We start from the raw sequence: 17524 nt of genomic DNA, 5'->3' as shown, positions 1-17524 counted from the left end.
GATTTCTTAAGGGTCTAGGTGATATGTTAGGGGTCTGGTTTGCTTTCAGCTTTGCAGTTGGCAGTCCCTAATTCTGCACTGACTGACCAAATCTTTCTAAAAAATAGAGCACCTTTCATTCATTATTTGACAATTTCATACATGCAAACAATGTACCTGGGTCATATCCCCTCAGTTCAGACACTCTTAATATGTGTCCTTTATCCTCTTCACTCTCCTCTTGCTATCCTTCTGAGTTCAATTAGTGCTGTCTGTTGGGATGCTGATGTGTTGGCCTGATCTTGCATACTAAGCTTAACTGCAGTGGGTTCCTGAGCTCATAAACACATGCTGAGATGATGCTGAAGTCTAGCAAACCTCCTGATGAGTGACAGGCAGATCCCTGGAGCTCACTGGCCAAGTCAGTCTAGCCAAACCAGTGAGCTCTGGGGTCCGTACATCTCAAGGAACTTCTAGAGCTGTGGTTCTCAACCTTCGTAATGCTGGGACCCTCATGTTGTGGCCATCCTCAACCATAAAACTAATTGTGTTGCTACCCCATAACTGCAATTTTGCTATTGTCATGAACTGTTATGCAAAGAGCTGATATGTGACCCCTGAGAAAGGGTCATTTGACCCCCAAAGGGGTCTCAGCCTATTGGTTGGTGCTCTTAACTACTGAGCCATGTCTCCAGCCCTCATCGGCTGGTGCTGTTGTTCCAGATCTCTCATTGGGCTGAGGTGAAACTAAATCCAAGACACTCTTTTTCTTTAAGGTATAGATTATTTTGCAGCTTTCAATTTTGCCTTAGATCGCTAGTACAGGTAATCAATATACTTTATGACTTGGTGTCTCTTATCTATTGAGTTTGTTTTCCACAATATCCATTTCTGTACTTGCTCCTTAATTATTCGCATTTGCCTTCCAAGCACAGGGAGTGTTCAGGCACACCAGTGCTTGCTAAGGAGTTCCCACTACAGTCCAGTCACTTGTTGGGCTTCTTTCTAGAGTTTAGCATCATCGCTGTCTCTATAGGCTGTTAGGCACTAGCCCAAAAGGCATGTCCCATGAAAGTCTTCACTTACCAGGAGATTGGGATAGATGTGAGGACATCCTACTGAGACTCTAGGTAAGAGAAATATAGGAGATTGGGAAATAGAAGGACCCAGAGGGTCCTAGAAACCTACAAGAAGAACATCGTGATGGATGGATCGGGGCCCATGGGGGGGGTCTGCTCAAACTATTGCACTAACCAAGGACAATACAAGTAGCAAACATCGAACCCCTACTCTGATCTACCCAATGGACAGGACATTCTCCACAGTTATGTGGAGAGCAGTGACTGACTCTGACATGAACTCTGGTGCTCCATATGTGATCACCTCCCCTTGGTGGGGAGGCCTGACGGCACACAAAGAAAGAATAAGCAAGCTACCAAGATGAGACTTGATAGCCTATGACCATATAGTGGGGGAGGAGGTCACCCTCGGTTATAGACTAGGGAAGGGGAATAGGGTGAAAGCAGGAGGGCGGGAGGAATGGGAGGATAAAAGTGATAGGATAACAATTTAGTTGTAATCTGAATAAATTAATAAATTAAAACAAACAAACAAACAAATACACACATTAGAATCATTCAAGTATCATGAATGAAATATATATATATATATATATATATATATAAAATCTGTATACTTGATGACAAAACTTACATTTCAGTAGTGAAGTCATCAAACTCTGCTCTGGCAAAGAATTTAAACATGTGTATAATGGGGTTATTTGTTCTTGTAGTGGCTGTTGGCTATAGTGTGTAATGGAAATTCACTGTCTCCCTTTATGCTTCACTGACAGTCTTTGCAGTCTACCTAAGGGGACTTGGGTGCCCTCCTTGCATCAGTGTTGTAGTGAAGTAGGGTAAATAACTTCTTGATTCAGAATAATTTTTAAAAAGCAGGTGAACTAGTCTCATCCATACCCCCACCCGTGCCACCTTTTTATTTTTTATTTTTGTAAATAGAGAAAAGCAACTGTCTTAAGTTTCATCCAAAACTCTTAAGAGAAAATTAAAACATGTTACAGGCTGGAGGAAAACATCTGCTACCTATTCCATAGACAAAGGCTCAACTTCCAGAGCACACAGAGAACTGCTGTGACTCAAAGAGAAAAATCCGACTAGCTAGTCAGCAAAGAGTACCAGATACATGAAAAAAGGCCCTGTTGTGTCAGCTGTTTGAGAAATGCAAATTACAACAACAATGATGAGCCATAGCTTTGTTGTCCAACTGGCAAGAACCGCCTCAGCTGATGCTGTCACAGCCAAGGAAATGTGCAGGAAAATGGGGGTTGCTGCATATAGAGGGAGCATATGGGTTGATGACCTGTCGTCTATCTATATACCTATCTTATCCACCTATCACATTATTGATCTACCACTTACCTGCCTATCACCTAGCTACAAATGCATAGAAGGAGATAGAAAAAGACATGGAACTGTTGCATGTGCCTACGTCCCTCTGAAGAGATGAACATGACTGGTACTACAAGAGAGGAAGTAGAGAGGGATTTCACATTTTGATACACGTACAATAATCTGCTCCATGCTCCCATCATTTGTTTTCCTTTCTGAGGCTTCAGTTGTCTTCAGTTAACTATAACCTGAAAACATCAAAACAGAAACTCCAGAAACAAGCAGCGTCTAAGTTTTAAATTGTGCCTGCTCTCATTAGCCTGTTGCAACTTCATAGCATAGTGCTCTCGCCAGTCCAGGATGTAAATCATCCTTGGTACAATGTATCCCCAGTGTATATACCTCCCACTCATCAGTCATGAACAACAATCTTGATATCAGATAGACTATCACAGTATTGCTGTGTGCACACATTTAAGTACCCTCCTCTCATTCTGCTTCATGATGGTCCTCAGATGCAAGGATGATGAGGCTGGCAGTTCATGGGAGGCCATGGAATACCTCTTAAGTTTCTGCATCATTATAAGAAGAAGGATGACACAAGATAGTGCAGCCCTTGGCCTTAGACAGAGGAGCCTCAGCTGGCAGAGGATGATGGTCAGCGGTAGACATTTAGAACCTGACGAAATGCTCAGCCCTAAATGGGACATCCGTGTCATCCACTCTGAGGCCCAGGGGACATCACAGAGGAGGGCTGGCAGAACTGTAAGACCTGGAGGATGGGGTGAAGCACTATAAAAGGTGGCCATCCAGGTGTGACATGGTTGGTTGATGAAATCATAAACACACCGCAACTGTGAACACCTGCACAAGACCACACAGGACACAACAGCAGGAGGGGTCACCAGGAGTGAGGGTGGACATGAGAGAAGGGGATGAGGACACGCTTATAGTATACTGTATACTAGTGAGAAAGTAACAAAAGTACAAAACTAGTAAAAACCAATAGAGAAGCATCAGTACAATACGATAAAATATTTTGCAAATGAAAAAGAGAAACCTCATCCACATAGATTTTATTGAAGTATATTGTTAAAATTATTTTCCTCTATTACTAGTTATTATTAATCTTGAAATGTATATAATTTATACATTAATTGATGAAGGATCAGAGAGATCATACTTAGGAAAAAGCTTGCCGAACACACACACACACACACCCACACACACACACACACACACACACACACACACACGATCCAATACTATGCATAGTTGCAGGGGTCCACTGGGGATCCTGTGGCAAATCCCTCACTGATAAGGAAAGCCACTGACTCGTTGTACAAATAATGCATCCGTGAATTACTTTTGCAATTAAAGGAAGACAAATGCTACTCCTCGGAAGGCATCTATAGTCTTCTAAACCCCAGGTCAGAGGGGAGGGAGAGCCTGTAGCCCAGACGTGTTTCCCCATGTTGGGCTTGGTGTTCCCTCCTTCCACCAGGCTCTGCTTGCCACCCTCCTTCACTATCTTCCTGCTAGGAAAGATGTGGAAGGCTCTTCACCCTCACTGGCTCCTTTTCTTTCCTTATTAACTTGAACTTAGAGAAGATACATGGCCACCAACCCCTGTGGCCGCATGGCATGCGTCCTTCTCAGCAGGGTTGCGAGTTTCTCTCCCTTCTGACTAAACAGGAAAGGGGCTTGAGGTGCTGGCTCCACTCCTTCTTAGCTGCACACTACCGGGCATGCCAACTTCCCCTAGCCTCAGCTTCTTCAACTGCACCCAGCAATGCACGGCAGCTCTGTTGACAACACCTATCATGACTAGTTGGGACTCAGTCACTCTGACTCTCTGGCCCTAAAGTCTATCCTAAGACATGTGGCAGTGGCAGTCTCCTTTGTTTATTCCACAGCTTTTTAGACAGTCCCAGGTTTCAAGATGTCTGCACGGTCTCCCGGGCTCTCTTGCCTCTGGCCACCCTGGAAGCCTCACTCAGGCAGCTGCCTGGGGCTATTACTATTTTTCTTCCAACACAAACTGACTGGGCTGTGCTTTGTCCCTGCATGCCTGATTAGTGATGCTGGCTGTATGTGTGTGTGACAGCATCTCTGCTTTTCAAATGAATCCCAATAGCAGACATCTCTGGGAGGGGAAGTGCTGAGTGACTTGTGTGTTCTGAGCAGGTTTCCATAAGCCGTGGTGTAGACACTGAATTAGAGACTGAGTCTGGCCTGGAGGGTCATGTGACTAAGAGAAGCTGGTGGCAACTGAGGCTGTTTCCACCATGAGTGGACTGGCTGCTGTGTAACGAGAGGTATCTCAGTCCTGTGTGTTTTCTTTTGGAAGTTGCCTTCAGCAGAGGACTCATTAGTTTTCATGGTGGTCAAGAAGTGACGTAGCAAGTCCTCTGCTACATGTAGCAGTTAGCACCATTAATATTCCTACCCCACTTCTGCCATCCCCCTTCCATTGAACAGGGGACAGTAGATACCCCTGTCCTCCAAAGGAATGGCATTTCATTAACTCTTTCTGGGCAAATCAGAAAGCTGAGCCAGACTGTGCAATGGCATTGAAAGGCAGTCGATTTCCCTTAGAAGAGCAAGAGCCCAAGGGACCACCCACTCAGGCAAACTGCTGTCCCCATGGCGTCCGTGAGCTGCGTGGTTGACATGGAGTTGACACTTTACTGCGCCTTTTTTTTTTCTTCTGATAGCTAGATGATGGTATCTGTTGGCAAAGTTATTTTCGAAGTACAAGAATGGAAATGATCAGGTCGAGGCTGTTATGATGAGATTAAAACGCATCGGCCTCCCCTGAGCGACCTGAAAGTGTTTTCCTGGGAGAGGAAGAGACGTCGCATTTTAAGGCATTTTGTTATCAGAAGAGGTGTCAGGAAAACAGGTTACTTGAACGATATCCTGCTTTGAGCCTCAGCTTATGGCATATTCCACAATAAATCCCAAATGGACTCAATGCGAAAATGTTAACAATAAAAAAAATCTATAAGAGATTTTAGAAAAGTACTAAACAGATACTTGGCAATGAAGCCGCCCTGTTATTAGTCAAAATGACCTTTCCTAGGTGCAAACACATGAGAGAAATAAATCATCAGTCAATGTGGCTGTGTAAAAAATAAACTATAATACTCCCCATAAAGACTGATTAATAGTGTTGGCAAAACAAAGGGGCAGTGTGGAGAGGCACTTCTTTGAGGACCCAGAGACTAAGGAATGGATGTTAGGCTGGCCAGCAAGATGGCTTATAGTTAAAGGTACCTGCTGCCAAGTCACATGACCCAACTTCACTGCCTGGACCCACATGGTGGAAGGAGAGAACGGGATCCCACAAGTCATCCTCTCACCTCCACATGTGTGCCACAGCATGCTCACACACGGAATGAATATGTGTGAAAACGCTTTAAAGGGCATACTCTGTTCACGTCATTATAATCTGGTAAAGTGAGTTGGACATTGTTTTCTTTTTTCCTTTGGGCTAGAACAGTAGAAGCCAGCACTAAGGAAGTAGGTCCATGAGTGAAGCTCAGGAGGCTGTTCACAGAATACACCCAAAGCTGGAGGACAGGAGAGAGCATCCCTCTTGGTTAGCATGGGAGATGTAACTGAGCAATGGTTTTCCAGATCCCTAATGCAGGCAGGAAACAGTTACAAAGGAATTTGAAGTAAAGGAAAAGAAATGTCCAGAACATTTTACTAGCCACTTGAATATTTACATTTTTTGTTTTACTCTTCCTCATTTCTCCTTCTGCTATATTCTCTGCTAACTTTTTTTTTCTTTCAGTACTGGGGAGAGAACACAGCACTGTGCTTATGGGCCACAACCCAAGCCCTCCCCACAGTTATTGGGGTTCATCACAGGCTTGTGAGTGATCGGCTCCTGTGTATCAGCTTCCATTGAATTTCCAGGCTTAAAGGACCTGTGGGTACGGATATGGGTGCCAGGCTTTACAGTCAGACTGATTCGCCTACCTACTAAGGCAGCTGGTTCTGGGCCTGCTATAGGGTGGACCTTGCCAGGGTGTAGCCGCTCACTGTCCTTTGTTACCAAAAATGCTGTAGCCAATAGTGACACACTGGCAGAAAGACAGATGCCAGGACTCCAAGAAGTGAAAATCGACAGGCTGCTGCCTCCAAGGCAGTCTACTGTCCCCAGATTTTGGATTCATTGGCAATTTTAGAGACAGACTAGATGGCAATAGAGTGGACACAAAAGTGCTGAAGACACAGTCATTGTGACCAAAGGCTGCTGAGTACTCCAATGTGTGGGACAGGCACACAGACATATGGTGGTTCCCCTCCAGAAACAAAGACCTATTAATTTTCAGAGAGATTCTAAATTTTCTGTTTTTCCCAATTTTCATTTCAGCCTGTTCCGAGATCAAGACTGATGTAGGCAGATTACTGAAAAGAGCAAAAAGAAGTGTGTGGAAAGATCATGTGAGTGTGTACATGCGAGCGTGCATGTGCATGTGTGTATTATGCATGCATGTTTGTGAGTGTGTGTGTGTGTGCATATGAGGAAGTGTGTTGTATAACAGGTATCTTCCTTTGTAGCTTTCCACCTTATTTTTTGAGACGGAGTCTCTCATTAAACCTGTAGAAGGCCAATTTTTGAGGGCCACTTATCTTTGGCTTGGCTGGCTGGCTAGCAGGCTCCCAGAATCCTCCTGTCCCATGGCCATGCTTGCCTTTTATATGGGTGCTGGGGATTTGAACTCACAGCAAGTGCTCTTAACCACTGAGCTGTCTCTCTAGTACTGGCAGTAGTTATCCACCTAGTTGGCTTCTTGAAGAAAGGCAATACTAGGAGAGTTTTACCATATAATAACAGATGTTACTTGGCTACTCATGACATACTAATAGAAAGTGTTCAGGAATCTCTAAGGATGAAACTCAAGACACAGTTGTAGGTCACAATGTCAGAGAAAAACAAGTTGCCCGAGGAGACAGTGGCTACTTGAACTTTAAACATATGGGTTTGTGGATCTTTAATTTCCTCTCTGTGGGCCAATAACAAGTACACTCCATGGCATCTATGCCTGGCCAGAGCTGGGATGTGGCAGTGCAGGGAGCAGATCTCGGTCACCATGCCAGCTATGGCATGGTACATCTGTCCTCTGCTTCTAGCTCTTAGAAATTTTAAATATGTGCTCAGATTTGTCCTTTAGCTTCTTTAACTTTAACCTTGCCGTCTGAGTGATGCTGTGATGTGGGCTGTTCCCTGTGGTTAGGCACGATGGGGGTGTTGTTCAGTGGTCAGGCTGGGTTTCCACAGTCCACTCACCTTGGTCCTCTTAGATTAAGAAGACAGTCTGAAAGGCAGTGTGACTGTGAAAGGGGGCCGTGGCTTCACTTACACCACTGAGCTAGCTGCTAACTAGAAACTTGGATCTCACAATTGATGTCAATTCTACTTGCTCTTTTCTGGGGACACAAAAACCCTGATGTTTACTTGTCCTGGGCTTCTGATAGCACATCTGGATCTTCTGTGTAGCGATCACAAATATAAATCCAGTCTGGATAGGTTGAGCATAGTCCTCACCCCTTACCCCCTCTGAGAAGGAGATGAACTGGATCTGATAAGCAACAAGAGGAATGCGTAGGGCCATTGTTATAATACTCTGCATTATAAAGACACATTTGCTGAATGAAATCTGGCATGTACATGTTATTGGTGGCCTAGCATGTATACATAGTTGATAATTAAAATGGAATAATTACCAATTTTGATGTAGAAATATTGATGTACTGTTATATATAATTCAATAACAAGATCTAATGTGAGTGTAATTGCTACTGTAGTATTAAAGAGCATTGAAGACACTCTACAAAGGCTGCCACATGGTGAGCCCTATTTCACTGCGCAGGTGCTGTCATTTTCACACCACTGCTTGCCTCCAACATCAAAGGAGGTGCTTAATTTCAGCCAAGTTAGTTTTCTTATCTATCACAGTTTCATTTCTGTTGCTGTGATACAAATGCCCTGATGAAAAGCACCTTAGGGGAGAAAGGGTTTGTTTCAGCTCACAATTCCAGGTCATGGTCCATCACTGAAGAGAATCGTTGTGGCAAAACTTAGAACACCAAGTCACATCACGTCCACAGTAAGAGGAGAGAGAGAGAGATACATGCACTGCTTAGCTCACTTTCTCCATTCTTCTATACTCCAGGGTCTAAACCTAAGGAATGGTGCTGCCCACAGTGGACTGGGTCTTCTCATATCCATTAATGTGATCAAGAAAACCCCTACTCTCACTTCAGACATATCCATAGACCTACTTGATCTGGACAATTCCCCACTGGGTAATTAAAAGCAACCCTCACACCTTCCGAGCTCCTGGGGTCCAAGATAAGACATAGGGATTCTCAGTGTAGGTGTGGCTTAGAGTCTAGCTGCCTCAGCTCTTTCTTGTACATTAACAGAGCAGAACTGTTTCCTTGACTTAGATGGACCCAGGCTATTCTGTTTTTAGCCAGAGGGGATACTCAAAGTGGTGTCTAAGGAGAAGACGGGGGGGGGGGGGGGGGGGGGGGGTGGGGGGGGGGGGTGTGTGATGCAAGAAAGAGTCATGGGACCAGTTGTAAACAGGCAACAGTTGCTTTCTGGAGCACAGAGGTAGAAGGGTCCTCTCTGAGAAGCTGCACTATCTGATAGATGGGTCTTGGTTACATTATATAGCTTAGGATAAGAGACACTTTCCTCTTGCTTTGAAAAAGATCTGAGGTGCATGTGTCTTCAGCTCTGTCTGTTGCCTTCACCTCGCTTTCCTGGCACCTATTTGGGGGTAGCTCGGCAGCTGGTGAGAGGACACTGGCTCATTTTGGCTTCCCATCTTCCCATTGGCTTTATATGGACAGTGCTGAAAGTGCACATGTATGCAAAAAAAAAAAAAAATGTCCAGCACCAGCTCTGGGCAGTGTAACAGTGTTTCACAGCCCTTGGAAATATGAAACAGTGTTGCTGTGGTTACATGGCTGTGACAGGTTGAGCTTGTACTGAAACACCCAGGGAGAGAAGTAAAGCTTTTCTCACTGGGGTATGCCAAGCCAATGATATGGCCTGCACAAACTCAGGCCTGACCCACACAAAAGTGCCTTTCTTAAAGAGGGCGTGTGTCACGGCTTCCTGGGCAGGGATGCAAGCTAGACTCTGTGGCTATACAAAGAAGGTAGACCACCATCCAATGTCCCCTGGGAAACGGTCTGTGAAAGGGGCTTTCAGAATATCGTGCGCTTACCAATTTTGCTCCTTGTTTCATTTATACTTTCTCCCAGTGCCTTTGCTTCAGAAAATCTGGAGGGGGGGGGGGGGAAAAAAAGGAATAAAGACAAGTTTTACTTCTTGCTATTAATCCTAGATTATGTTTGGAAAAAAAAAATAAGAGATGTCTGAGAGGTTGCTAGAATGCGATGAAGACAAAAGTAAACCGAAAGAAGCTTAATATGGTAGGCTTACAAAGCAAGACTAAAATTTGTATGGTTACATCTGTCGTGAGATAGAGCAATGGCTCGGTGGTTAAGAGCACTGCCTGCACTTTCAGAGAAACTGGGTTCAATCCGCAGCACTCAGACGGTGGTTCGCAACCATCTGTAACTGTAGTCCTAGGGGATGCAACACCCTCTTCTGGCTTCTAGGAGCACTGCACGCATTACATACATGTGATGCAACACATACATGCAGGCCAGCAGCCAAACACACAAAAACATTAAAATTTATTCTTATGTTCTTCAATGAATGAACGCAATTTCTAACGTCTTATGGTGCAAGGGTACCAGAATGAAATGTGCTGGCAAGGTTTCTCTCTACCATGATTTATCCGCCATGATGTCAACCTCATAGTCAAAGAAAGCATTCTTACAAAACACTGACTACTTGACAATACAATACGTTAGCAGAGCTGAGCCACTGATGACCAGTCACGAGACAAATCAGGGCCACTTCCTGGTTCTTTGAATACATTTTTACTGGAGTGTGTTCACTTATTCAGCACTACTTCATCTATGGTGGCTTGCAAGTTACCACAGTTGAGTGGAGAGGATATGACAGGGACTGCATGGCTTGTGGAGCAGAAAAGTTTTACTATTTGACTCTTTATAGAAAAAAGTTTGCTGACTCCTATTGTAGATGAGTATTAAACCAGATTTTGAAAATACAATTTGAGAAGAAAAAAAATCACAATAACCTCCAAATCAGAAATAAAATATTGATATACAGTCTGTCTAGAGTTCCTTCCAGCCTATTTTTTTATGGGGTGAGGTAATGTATGCATAAATACACATACATATAAGATTTTATATCCTGTTATTTTTTTTCACTTGGCATTGTAAGTTATTCCCTACGTCATTCAAAACCCTGACTCTTTGTAGGCAAATGCTAGCCCATGAGGTGGCTGGGCTAGCGCTCAGTCAGTGTGCCCTCTACATTCCTAACATGTCCTTGTGTGACATCCATGATGAGCCCAACCTTGTACTGAGGAAACAGTGCACGATATGACCTGTGGAAGGAATGGGTAGCTCTTGAGGGGACACAGGATGTCAGACAGGGGCTGGGAGGCATAGTGGCAGGAGGGTAGGTGGTTGGGCATAGGGTGTCAAGTATCAGGGAGGGAGAGAGAAGAATGGTGGTACTTGGCTGGCTTTCTTTTTATTTTTAATTAGTTCTAGGACACCACCCATGGGATGGTGCTACACACAGTCAGCAAGGAGTCTGTCTTCCTCAGGTAAACCTTTCTGGGAATACTCAGCAAACACACTCAGAGGTGTGCCTCCTAGGGGATTCCAAGCCCAGCTTCACTGATAATAAAGATGAGCTATCACTCTAAGACCTTATAAAATATTAGTTGATCTCTCTTTCTTTCTGTCATGAAATTAAAGGGGTGGCCAAAAGCCCTACCTCCCAAAAACAAAAACGATGCAATATAAAGCCATAGTACGTGTTCTATCTTGGGTAACAATAGCCACACTGTGTAGGGTGTAGTCAAGAAACCCTTTGTGTGTAAGTTGGGAGTGACTTGGAGTTTGAGGATTCACACAAAGACTATTATAAACCCTTTTATTCTAGAACACAAATAGAACAGAGAGCACGTTAGGCTAAATCCTCTCATCTTACTGTCCCAATTTTCTATTGTTCATCTTAGCTCAACAAGTCTCTCCTCTCTCTGTCCTCCTCCAACCTCCTCGGACCTCACAGGGTTCCAGAGAAATCTAGCTACCTTATTATTTGACCCATAACTAATTCATATGCACAGAGCTGCATCAGGTGAAGTGAGGAGAGGAAGCCAGGGCCACGAGGCCACCCGTGTGCCATGGTTGGTGGAAAAGAGGTGACAATTCTGTCATTGCTGTTTTCTGCATCTGTCTGTTTGGCCTGGGACTACAGGACAGGGAGTTTCCAGGAAAGAGGGCTAATTTTTCCTACATGGCTCGGTGACTAAACACTCCACCCTGACTCCCGAAGGAAGGCTCCTCACAGGCTGTTTGTGTCTTCTCAGTGAGAATCTGTCACCATTCAGGGACCAGTGAAGAGGCATCTGGCAAAATGCAGGCTTGTTCAGTTCAGCAGATATTCATGGGACGTGTGGACCAAAGTGCTGGGCTCCCTGTGCTGTGTGCCTGAATATTGACCGTCGCCAGGCAGCACAGGATCCTTGCTGGGGAGCCAGGAGCTTGGGTTGTGCTCCGGAAGCAGTAACTACAGACAACGGAGGCTGAGGGTCATCCTCCCAGCCAACCAACCTATTACAAGTGTCTCCACAGATAGATGCTAGGGGCTTCAACACTGTGGCCAACTTTCTCATCGTCTGAGGTAACGGAAGCGGAGTCTGATGTGACTTCTGAGAGCACTCTCCAGAGAATCCTATCTTGCCCTTAGTCTGTGCTGCGGCAGCTCACGATATGATCCACTTGGCGGGAAGCAGTGGACGAACCCCATGCCTGGCTACCCTACACACAATTCGCTAGGGAACTCAGGCAGTGGATGCTCTGACCCAGGGCCAGAGATGATTTATTCTGGAGCCACATTTGAGTGACTCTGGCTTCGTAACACCGATTTAAGTGACTCCCGGCTTTATGTTCCAACATTGAAGCAGCTTTATGGACATGTTTTATGGTAGCACGACAAAAAAAAAAAAAAAAAAAAAAAAAAAAAAAAAAAAAAAGAGCTATAAATTAAGACATTTAAAAAATTTGATGGAAACACGAGAGAGGTGGGTTGTTGTTAAGTAGGCGCTGTCTGATGACAGCCCTTCCTCTGGTGGAGAATAGTCTTTGTTTTCAATTAATCTATTCCAACTTTTTTTAAAAATCTGTTTATTAGGATGAGAAGTTTAATGCAGAGGTGTGAGAGGAATGGCTCCTGTTAGGCTAACGATTGCTCTTCCTTGCAAACACTCCAACCTCTCCATATTGTTGAAGTTTTAATTAGGAATTAGCCTGTGTAGACGGCTTCTTTTCAGGAATTCACTGTGTGCATAGAAAGGACAGACATCTATGTGAAGTCTCTTCCTCAGTCACCCTCCATCTTATTTTTTGAGACAGGGCTTGTTACTGAGCCTAGGGCTCACAGACTTGGCTATGCTGGCTGCCTGGTGAGTTCTAGGGGTCTGCCTGTCTTTTCCCCCTCTGTACCAGGGTTACAGAAGTAAGCTGCCATGTCAGGTTTTCTTATGTAAGTGCTGGGACTTGAACTCAGTTCTCCATGCTTGTGCAGAAAATACTTGACTCTCTAGGCCATTTTATTGTGATGAAGATCCAGCCTGCCCCTCCCTTGCGTTTTTTGTTTTGTTTTGTTTTGTTTTTAATCTATTAATGCTCCCTTTTCTATGTGTCTCTTCTACTGTCTTCTCTGGCTCCTGTGGGGGTGGGGGAGGGGTCTGCCACCACCTCAGCAAATCTTAAGCAGTTTCCTTGACTGCTGAGTCCTCAAAGTCAATTTCAAATAGGCATTCTCAAATGAAATAGTTTTCTAAGTAGAGGTTATTTTGTTTCTGGTATCGTTTTAAGAACCAGGGGGATGCTGAGAAGATTCCAATCTAGTCTCTGCTCTCAGAGTTTCTAATTCTAGTTCCGTGACAAAGTGTAAATACAAGAATCAAGTGGAAAAATAATAAAGGTTAAAATGAAAGTCTAACGGGAACCAGGGGGCTCCTGTTTGTTAAGGGTGGTAGCCTTTCCAGATGGTGCCTGTGACTTCCCCCAGCCCACTTCTCTGTCGCTTAGATTGCTGTTCTATTGTATGCTAGAAGGCTCCAACCGAGTGAAGGGGCATTTTCCTTGGTTTAGCTCACATTAATAACGCCTTGATTTCCAACCATAGTTCATTTCCTCGTTCATTTCCTCTTTTGTTACTTAATGGAGACTCTGTCGGATAGGTTCAATGTGTACGAAGGTTTTGACACAAAAGGAAAGCTCCCCTGTGCTTTGCCTGGGCACTGATATTTATGGAACACAGGGTCGCCAGCCTCTCTTATTATTATATATTAGAAAGATGAATCATGCCTACAAAACAGAGTCATTATGAACAACAATTACCTTTCACCGGGGGAAAAATCCACTCCACTGAAGAAGTGGTTCATACGGTGTAGGCCAGCGAAGGGCAAATGTCCTATTCATGTGACGTCTTATTTCACTTCTCGCATACAGACAGCTGAATCTCCCCCAAACCAGGGGGCAGCACTCAGGCATACTAGGAAGGCCATGCACTGAAATGTACAGGTGAACAGAGAACAGTCTCCTGGTAGGTAGCACGGAGCACACAGGCCACCCCTGCACCCTCCTCAAACCCCAAGTAGAGAGAATGACGGAAGATCCTGCTGTCAAGCTACCAACAATCCCTCCATAGGGATTACCATCTCTTGCTGTGGGCTAGAGGAGATTTGTATGGGGTCAGGTAGTTCCACTCTCAGCAGGATGACATGCCAGAACCACCAGACCACAGAGTTCCTAGAGGTAGGACAAAGGCAGGAAGACAGGAGGGCCAGGTCAGTGGATCCTGGGTGCTTAGGGATAGTATAAAGGTGAGAGCTCCAGGAGCCTCAGCCCTCTGGTCAGCCTGAATTCCTCTGACCACAATTATGGATGTTTGTCTTAGTCCTTCCTGCCTCTAGGGGTCGCTTGAGCAAATTTTTGGAAGGAATCAGGATTTCTTGAAGATTATTTCTATGTGAGGGCCACAGGGAAGTCTGCGCATCTGGGGATTTATTTTGTGTCTGCTGCTGGAACACTGTTTTGTTGTTGCTGTTGTTTGCTTTTTTAGTTTTTTGAGACAGGATTTCTCGGTGTTATCTTAGCTGCACTGGATTCGCCTTATAGACCAGGCTGGCCTCCAACTCACAGGGATCCACCTGCCTCTGCCTCCAGAGTGCTGGGATTAAAGGCCTGCACCACCACACCAGGCTTTGTTGTTGTTGTTTTTTTTTTTTTAAATTTCTCCTTCTCCTCTTCTTCCTTCTCCTTCTTCTTCTTCTTCTTCTTCTTCTTCTCTTCTTCTTCTTCTTCTTCTTCTCTTCTTCTTCCTCTCTCTCTCTCTCTCTCTCTCTTCTCTCTCCCTCTCTCTCTCTCTCTCTCTCTCTCTCTCTCTCTCTCTCTCTCTCTCTCTCTCTCTCTCTGTACATGTATGAGTCTAGAGTCACCCAGAAGACACCCCTCTGGGTATGCCAGTGAAGATATTTCCAGAGAGAATTAAATGAAAAGGTAAGACTCATTCTCCAAGCTGGCACCATCTTCCAGCAGATGGCCTGGGTTTGAAGATGTCCCAGGGAAAAGCAGCATGTGTGGCTGCCACCACAAACTGTCTGCTGACACTAGACTCCAGTTTTTTCTGCCTTCCAGCGTGGACACAATATGCATGGCTGTTGGATCTCCATGCTGTTGGTGTCAGACTCAGCTGCCAGGTCGTCTCACTTTGTTGACTGGCAGCTACTGGGTTCTCGGCCTCTCTGGTGTGTGGATGGCCACTGTTGGACTTCCCACTCTATCCTGTAAGCCAGTCTACTAGGTCCCTTTTGTGATATGTTCTCATTCCATCGTGTTCCTCCAGAGAGCCTGTAATTCTAACAAATGAAGAATGTCTGTGAATGAGAGGAAGAGTTCAGAGAGAAAGTGAGGCTTCCGGTGGTACCCCACTGCCTCTTGGCATGAAAGTAGTTCCTTAATGGCTACAGCTATATTAACATTAAACAGAGTTTTCTTTTTAGAATGGGTTGGTATCCTGTCTTTTCATTGGATTTTTTAAAGAACCTGGTTTATTGCAAAGGGATTAACAAGACTCGCTCCTCTGAAAAGCTATCTTCCCAGCTTTTAAACTTGGGAGCACATAGAATCATCAGTTGGTGCTTTAATACGAGGGTGGGTACACTCATGCACATCCATGTGAACATGTGTCTGCATGAGTATGCACGTGTGTTCACAGTGTGTGTGTGTGTGTGTGTGTGTGTGTGTGTGTGTGTGCGCATGCGTGCAGGTGTGGACAGAAGTCAAATTCGGGCGCCCTTCCTTTAGTACTGCCTGCTTGTTTTTTGAGATAAGGGCCCTCCTGGCTCCGCCCCCACAGCACTGGACTGAGAGGTGCTTGAGTGGCGAAGTGCACGGTTGTACATGGGTGCTGGGATATGAAACCAGGCCCTCGTGCTCAAGCAGCAATCACTCTTAGGCAGTGAGCCCTCTGTCTAAACCCCGTCTTCCATTTGTGGGGTACACTCAGGTCGATCTTTTTGTAGAGGTCTCTGGTTTTGGGTAGATACATTTGTAACTTTTGGAACTGTGTTTCTTCCTATATGTCCTCTTAGGAGCTCAGACGGGATGTTTACCCCCAAACAGAAGTGATCAGTCACAAGGTGCACAGACTTCTTTGGACTGAGAGGGTCTAGTCTGCACTCCTGAGTGCTAGGTCTGTGTTGTGTTACTGGAGCCCAGCTTCCCAGACAACTTTCTCATCCCTCCTGTAGCACCTGTGTTAAACCTTCATCTTTCTCCTCAGCCTTTTCATCTACTCCAAATCTTAATTTCACCAAAAAATATCGAGGGCCTAAGAATGTATTTGATCTATACGTTAAAAATGTATGTGCACGCACAGGGGTGTGTGTGTGTGTGTGTGTGTGTGTGTGTGTGTGTGTGTGCAGTAGACCAGAGGAGAATTCCATTGTCTTCCATCAAGCCCAAGAGAAGGCCCCTCTCTCCTCCCAGAGCTGGGATTACAGGTACATGATGCTGGGGGTGACAGGAACACAGGTCTTTTTGCTTGCACAGCAAACTCTTTACCCATGGAGCCGTCTCCTGAGCCTCACGTGCTTTCCCCTTGGAGATTATGAAGGCATCTGTAAGAGTCCCAGGCTGGTGAGAATTATACACAAAGTGGGCCCTGTATATAGAGTACTAACCCTGTCAGTAGCCGACCTCTGACCTACAGGTGGCTTACCCAAGTCATAATGGGACGTTGAAGCCCGGACATCAAAGAGAATTGGAGCAGGGTGCACACAGGGAAATGTGAAACCATGGAGACTTGACACCTGTTTTGCAGACATTAGGCTGACCAGTCAGAAGGACAGAGTAGGAAGTCCTTGGACTGGCCTACCTAAGCCTCAGAGCAACCAGCTACTCTGACTTGATCTTACCTCTGCTTCAAAATCTGTTTGTTGTCATCGATGGTGACACTGTCGGCGTGGTCCCTCTTGAAAATCTCAAAAGCCTCCTGGCGTCCCAGCGACATCTCCTCTCTCATTCCTATTGGGAGACACAAAGGTACGGCTTCAGTCACGTCAGTAGGATGGCATTCACTTCACCGCCACTTTATTCAGGTCACAGAGCTGGCCCTGGCTCCCAGAAGCCCATAGTAGAGAGGCTGTGGCCAGACAGGTGGTGCCTGACCAGAGCCTGTGCCTGCGAGTCCACATGACTCAGGGGGTGGGGGGTGGGGCTTGGAATGCCTGGTCAGAGGAAATGAGAACCAGGCCTCCAAGCCCCAGATGGCCAGCACATCTGTGAATCTACTTCCTGCCATCCTTAGGTGGCACAATTCTTCCTGTTTTCTCCTTATGCCCCATTTTGGGTTGTTAAATTTCTCTCTGAATTTCCAGGCATTTAGTAACAGATCCAAAGCTACTGAGCCTAGGAAGTTTTGC

General features: G+C 45.2%; 1 protein-coding gene across 1 annotated transcript in view; it reads right to left on the bottom strand.

Annotated features, from left to right (window-relative positions):
* Nucleotides 1-17524, bottom strand: part of Kif6 (kinesin family member 6) — a 275255-nt gene that overhangs the window by 52802 nt on the left and 204929 nt on the right. Inside the window, 2 exon segments of the mRNA XM_051152685.1 lie at nt 9647-9702; nt 17018-17126. Coding sequence (XP_051008642.1) covers nt 9647-9702; nt 17018-17126 — 165 coding nt within the window.

This window comes from Acomys russatus, chromosome 11 (assembly GCF_903995435.1).
Source record: "Acomys russatus chromosome 11, mAcoRus1.1, whole genome shotgun sequence".
NCBI classification, from domain to species: domain Eukaryota; kingdom Metazoa; phylum Chordata; class Mammalia; order Rodentia; family Muridae; genus Acomys; species Acomys russatus.
Note: the sequence above shows the minus strand (reverse complement) of the source record. Positions and strands in the feature narration are given on the sequence as shown.